Here is a 7,076-nt window from a genome sequence, read left to right as displayed (position 1 = left end):
TCTTCCAGACTCGAAAAGTCCATATCCTAGCTTGGGCTACATTTCCTAGGAGGCAAACATTTCTTATGTTCGCCGTAGCTGTACGTCGGATGCAGATTCTCCACCCATACTCAGTATGGCATACTGCGACTCTTACTCGTATAACGCAAGCGGACGAGGACATCAAGTAGTACACTCGATCATTGAGAAAACATGATAGAAATATGTTGTCGTCTAAACCAATGGTTTCCCGTCGATCCAAGAGAGCTCAACGTCAGAACGCGACGAGTTGCTATCAACTGCTTTACTCCGTGTTGCACGCGAGTCGAACCTGGAACGAGAAGCTCGGCACGATATGGAAGAAGGTGTCGCGCTCAGTCCCCATCATGCCCAAGATATAGATCTCACAGTTGCAGTTTCTCCAGGTCAGGCAGCTCGTCAGGCATTTGTTTCGCACATCCTCCGAACTGCTTCGTCGTAAGCATCGCCACGAATGCATCCCAAAAACTCGGCGTTCCTCGCTCATTCAATCGCTCAGCGCGGACAACCAATTCACTGAGCTCCTCTGTACTCAGACGCGGAGCTCGCTCGCACCGTGCATTGTACTTTTCAGGCCCGAGCCGTTGTTCATACCTATTGCAGTGCTTCCTGGCCAAAGCAGGCATGTTGGATGGTCCCTAAATATCGGAAATAGGGGCAGGGCTGTGTGCACACTGGTTGCCAACAACACGCCGTCATTTACGCTCCTGAACATTGCCTTCTCTACATTGCAGTTCACTGGCGTGCTATCTCTATTGTTTTGGAAGCGAATACGAAACATGCTTCGTCACGAAGAGCCCGAGCCTCGACAATGAGCTCACGTTCAGAGGCTTGTCATGCAAGGGCAAGCAAGACGACCCAACAAGAGTGGAACGAGCTTTCGCGTCGCGAATTATATTGTTAGCCACCCACACCGGGTATTCCTGTCTGGGAGGCAGGCCGGACCAAACTCGATGTAGTGGGAAGACGTCCTCCAGAACCGTTGCATTCCGTACGAGCCTGAAACATGAGCAAAACTGAAGTCCACAAGTCAGGACATCCCCACTTGAGCTCAACCGCTCCACAATTTTTGTCGGCATCCGCGGCGCAGTTTTCCTCAATAAGGCATTCCTTGCCGCCCGACAGGTGTTTCCACGGCTGTGTCAAACCATACTCTTTCGGACCCTTCGGACAGAGCACCCAGCAATGGCTACCTCGCACGAAGCTAGTGATGACGTGTATGCGCCAAAAGCCGGATCAAGCTCACACGGTCTTCTCAGAAAAGCCCTTCCCGTTACAGCTTATGCGTCCCCCGCTATGTTGGAGGTGATTAAACACGTGCCGTAACGTCAATCCTACTCATCGATTACGACTGGAACGATCTGTTGAATTTTCCACTACCCATGGTTTTAGCTTTAGGCAGTACGATGTTGATGTCCAAGTCTGAGTCAACCAAGTCCCATTTCCCTTTCGGCATGTGACCGAAAAACGCGCCGTGACGTATGATAGAAATCGCGTTTCCTTGCACGATCCAATATCTGTTTATGGTCGTTGACGGTCAGTATATTCGGGCACGAGCACACACCTGAGGCCACACCCGATGTGCTCCAGCACGTGCAAGGCGAATCTATATCTGCGATAAATCCATGACCTCGACCGTCTTTGCTGCACACCTATCGCTCTGGTACTCCATGAAAGGCGTATACTCGTCGTCCTCGAAGCTGGGAGCATCAGAAGCGCGGTCTCGGCTCTTCACAAGGCGGAAGGATTCCTCAAGGCACATCGGGGGTATCGGTTCTAGATTGCAGAAAGTGTCCGGATCAGGAGGAATGTATGCTATCGAGTGATTCAAGGTCTGTGGAAATCCGCCACATAGAATGTCGTCTCCAATTACGCCCCGAACAACGTCGTGGAACGGGCATGTGAAGTTGGGCTTGGTAGCAGCGAACCGATAAGATAGGAAATATTTGGCGCAACCCCTGCTAATGGGTTCTTCCGAGAGATCGGTCTCGAGAGCAACCGTGGAGTCGGAGGGAAGGAAGTACCATCTGGCAGGCCGTAACAAGAGGGAACCTAGGCAAGCTGCTCTCCAGTGGGAAGAACCAGAAAACAGCTTACATGTTCCGATGACGACAATGCTCCATAGAAAAAGGCGGGCGGAAGTGACCACCTTCGAGGCACAGTCTGACGTGGCCGATGTCATATTGACTATCAAGTTGCAAGGAAGACTCATTCAGGAACCACTTCGGGTGGTGGTATAAGACGTAACTCCTTCCTGGAGCTGCTTCTATTGTGCTGGAGCAGTGGTGGGTCTACTAGCCGCTATATCCCATAGTCTACGTACCACGTATGGAAGCGAGCCATTCAGCCTCAGCCCCTTACGATTCCCAAGTGATTACTCCGAGCCCGGGGAATCTAATTTCCAGATCCGACTCAGGATTTTGATCTTACCTCTTGGATCGAAATTGTTATTTTAAGGATCTCAGGGCGTTCGAGCGCCTTCACCGATACGATGACCCGGCCTCGAACTTCGAGGCCCGAAGTTGGCCTTCAAATTTCAACACGAGCACCGATATCGATTAGATGGGCGCACGCGTATGCATCGATTTCCGAACTGCGAGAGGAAGTTGCTTGCCGAAGAAGTGGCATTTCTGAAGTGCTCTCAGTTGTAAACTTATGAGCCGCGTTCACTTTGCTCCTCCGACGACACTGCATGTCACAGTTGAAGAAAGCCGAGGTCGGCGAAAGCCGAGAAAAGAGTCCTCAAAGGGAAAATCGAGGCTCAAATCGGACGTAACCACTGAAGACCTCATTGAGTCATTGGAAACTTCTCGCTCTCGCGAAGCGTCAGATCGGTCTTCGCGACGGAAACACAAAAGCAGAGAGAGAAAAACCTCCCCCGAGAGGAGCCGCTCGCCGCTGCGATTGTTGAGGAACCGTGCCAGGTTGGGGTTAGTTCCCTCGTTAGAAAAAGAGCGAACAACGTCGAATCATGCCTCTCGGAAATCTCTTCGGGGTGGAAACGATGTCGAAGTATGGCGAGAGCGTTGGAGACGCACGGAAGCTGCTGTGAAACTCCAGGCTGTCTTCCGTGGAATAGTAGTGCGTCGAATCCTAAACGTCCGTGCAAGACGCCGTCGGAGGTTCCGAGCGCTTATAGTGGCAGCTACTGGAGCTAAGATGCTCTTAGCGCGAGTGCGGAGGAGAATTCGAGCAGCGAAATTGATCCAGGCCGTTCATAGAGGGGGTCAAGTCCGGTCTAGAATATCGCAAATGCTAGCAAAACGACTGGAGTGGGCGCTCACTTTTATACAGAGACTTTGGAGGATTCGGAGGGCTGCCATAAGAATACAGTCTTATTTCCGAGGCTGGCGACAGTGGATCAAATTCAGAGAGATTTTAGCCGGGGATGGTATGAAGCAATTTGTCGTGAGACGCCATGAGAATCTTGTACTGAAGGCAACATTGGAAGGCGGGGAGATGCGGGTTCGATTCCCGGTAGGGACATGTTGTCTGGTCTCTATAAACTCTGGCTTGTGGCGTCTTCATACTGATGGAAACGCCAATCCGGCCGGCGAGCTGAGGCTGCGGGGGCGCGGAAGAGTCTACTGCAGCACACCATCGGTCATTTCAGTGCTGCCTCCCATAGGGAAAAGGTCTAAACTCGGACCCATCAGCCGTGGAAAATTTTTCTCATTGTTGTGGATGCTTTCGGGCGATGCGAGCCACGCTTTATTACTTGGAAACCGGACTTTCACGATAAACACGAGGGACACGAAGCTAGTAGTGTCCGACACTGCTGGTCTCGATGTAAGGCGGTATAGTCTAGCGAGTGCGCGAGGATCTTTGGGTATCTTTCTGGAAGTGGTCGGGAGGTCAACGCTCAGACTCAGTCTACGTATGTCTGAGGGGAAATGGCTAACGGTGAGGGAAAGAGTACGTGGCTGGGAAGAATTCAGAAAATTTAAACTCTCTGGCGGAGCGAAGCTGGGCGATGCTTGTCCCGTTATTCCTGAGGAAGTTCTTGGGGGCGAGAATAGTCTTAGCACACTCTCGGTTGAACCCGGTGTGGGACGAGGTGTTGGAGAGCACGGTGTCTACACACTGAGTAACACCACATACAGCCGCGATTCTGTGATTTCGGGCGAAAATCCTGGACCGAGGCATTCATTGCTGATGACGAGGTAATGGAAAGTATACCACTAGTGATTATTCAATTGTGTATAGGTCTGCCACAACGCACCTTCGAGCACCCGATGCGCCTATATCGGCGGCCAAAGTCTTCCAGAAGTCGATGGACTTTCTCCAGGAGAGCAGCTACAGCAGTAGTAGCGTGTCGTCTGTGACAAGCTTTAGCAGCGAACCACGTGGAGACCGGAAAATGATGCGAGGGTGAGTTTTGGTTGAGGAGAGACGACGTAAAATATCCTTACTGGTATTGTACATACCCCATGAGCCTTTCCAAGGGTCCTCTAGGGAACACGAAATGTATGACAAAACAGAATGAAAACATATAATGGAGTTTCACCCGTGAAATGAGAAACACTAGTGAAAAGCATATTTCACTTGGCGGAAAACAATGGTGTTATCGGTCGCGGAAACATATACGTCTAATAATTGACATGCAGTATTACACCACTTCACGTTAAACGGGTGGAACCCCAATGACTTATAATACCAAAAACATGAGAAAATACATAACATCCTTCCAGTGACAAAATTCTTTTTATGAGAACAACTCTCAACGACGAGTTTAACGGAATTTCGTATGTAGTGTTTGTCATCAGGGCTTCAAGCGCGATCCGCTGTCAAGGCCTGAGGGTGTTTCTGAGAACCCCTGCGCCCCGACTGCCCTGCGATGATCCTTGTGGAGTATCATGGGCAGTGACACACGCTCCCTTGGCAGAACTAATTGGCGGACGCAACGGTCAAGACGTCTACAGGTGAATAGGGCTCTCCACAGTCGAGAATCTCGACTGATAACTCGACATCATGATAATGATAATGAACACTGATAATCTCAAATCGAGATCAAACGCGTTATCACTGACTTCTTCAAACGTGTAGGTCTTTCAAAGTTTCGGTGAGAGGTGTACAAAGTTTTCCCACGGATGACGGTCACCATGGAATGTTCGGCATCGGATTCTCCACGCGAGACGACTTTCATGAGATACCCGGAAAGAAAAGTAGGGGTCCAATCACGACGCTGTGCCTTGTCACCCGTTCATAATGCTATGTACGTTTCACATGGTCATTTTTCAGATATTTGTCTCTTTGGATACAACTTCAGCAGTTCTAGTAGAAATACGGTGAACACTAGTCAACGACGCACGTTGTACACAACCTTCTACGACGGTCGGCAGTGGAGGAAACTGGAGGAGTCGCTACTGCCAGAAGTTGGCGATGAAGTTGAACTTGTGAGAAAAGATCGATCCAGATCGTTTCGCTTTACCATTCCTTCCTACCATAGATTCTCATCGGCGGCCGTATCTGTGTGCTGGTAAACCACTGGGCCGTCTTCGTCAGTGACGAGATGGACGCATCACTACTCAGACGGATGAGATCACAACGAGTGTAAGCATGCGGATCGTTAACGCTAGTTTGAAAACGGCGAGATTGTAACTTGCCAGGTACGGGATTGTTGACCTTTGCGGGGGACCAGTGTACGATTTGACATGCCAGCCCAATTCTGAAATCGATCCGTCTGTGCTTGCAGCATTGAAAGCTAAAAAGCCGACGCCGCTTATGCCCATTCACGCGTAAACATACCAGTGGGGCTTCCGCTCTTGCCAAGCAACTTGCTTGCTGCAACGTGATGATAACATGCCAACGATGTGCTTTATCATAATCAGTGTGTTGTGTTCTCACCTATTACACTCAATGCATTCGCCACTTCGTAAATATGTGAATTTGCATGTGTAAACAGAATGGGATTGACCTCGCATAATCGCCTTTAGGTTAACCGGGTAGTAATTGACCTCGGCACGCAATTCAGAAAATCTACTACTCAAATAGAGAAAAAATTTTGAGACAACTAGGAGACGCGGAAACGATTGATCGGGAAACGGTTCTACGTTAAAGAATAGGACAGTGCGAACAGGCTTAAATGTGACGAGCAAATACACCATCCAATATAACGAGACTTCACAACTGAAACGATAAGTCAATTTAGATGCTCACAGTCTCACTCGAAAATACGGGAACAATCGAGCAAAACCTGAGCGACAGAGGCTTCCGGGTGGACCCGGAGAGCATCACGAGGTTAGTAAGGCGCGCTAGCAAAGGTCATGGGGTTCGACCTGACCGGGGATGCGTCCATTGAGAGAAGGGGAAATCGGCACGCTCCAGTGTACCTGTCGGGCAGCACCATAAAATTGAGCAATCGATAGTGCAAGGAAGGGCGACTTCGGAGCTTCATTAAACGATCAAGTCAACTAGAAGACCACCGAAAGCGAACATGATCATTAGTTGTCAATCATAACAAGTAGCCGCTACACGGTGAATTTCTACTAAACACAACTTACTGGTTTCCTCCTAGGCATGACTGTCCATACCCACTACCGTTCTCATATCCATACCTGACACAAATCAATCGATCAGGATGGAGGGTGCTCCTCTGTGTTGGCGAATGATAATGAGTACGTTCATGCAAATCAAATGTGAAGCACAACTACATGCATTTCCTCTACGTTCCACAGAGCACCGTAATACCGCTCAACTATACGAGTAGAGCACAGTGTTATACTACAGGGCAATGCGTGAGAGGGGATCGGAATATGAAGCGTTTGATGCACTGTTCTTAATTCTTTATATAATCAGATACCACGAAACACAGATGGTCAGCAATACTCACCCAGGTGGACCAGCCAACTTGATCTTGGTAGAAGCGGATTTCCTCTGCCCTCCATAACCACCATAGCCAGAGTGGGGTCCAACAACCCCAAATGGGGGGTCGTAACTGGCACCATGACACTCAGCATAATCGAGCTTTCAATGCCCCTACCTCTGAACCGGAGCCCCATCTCGCCCCTCCAATATGAAGGGCGTAGCCGTCGGAGACCCGCAGGTAGTAGAAGAGG

General features: G+C 49.7%; 1 protein-coding gene across 1 annotated transcript; it reads right to left on the bottom strand.

Annotated features, from left to right (window-relative positions):
• Positions 1 to 383: 383 nt before the first annotated feature.
• On the bottom strand, positions 384 to 644 carry Pmar_PMAR028219 (hypothetical protein; the record flags this gene model as incomplete). Its single annotated transcript, XM_002774169.1, has 1 exon — positions 384 to 644. The coding sequence occupies one exon, from the start codon at positions 642 to 644 to the stop codon at positions 384 to 386; it is 261 nt and encodes an 86-aa protein (XP_002774215.1).
• Between the last annotated feature and the right edge of the window lie 6,432 nt (positions 645 to 7,076).

Source organism: Perkinsus marinus, assembly GCF_000006405.1.
Source record: "Perkinsus marinus ATCC 50983 genomic scaffold scf_1104296958686, whole genome shotgun sequence".
Lineage (NCBI taxonomy): Eukaryota > Perkinsozoa > Perkinsida > Perkinsidae > Perkinsus > Perkinsus marinus.
This window is presented reverse-complemented; position numbering and strand designations above follow the sequence as displayed.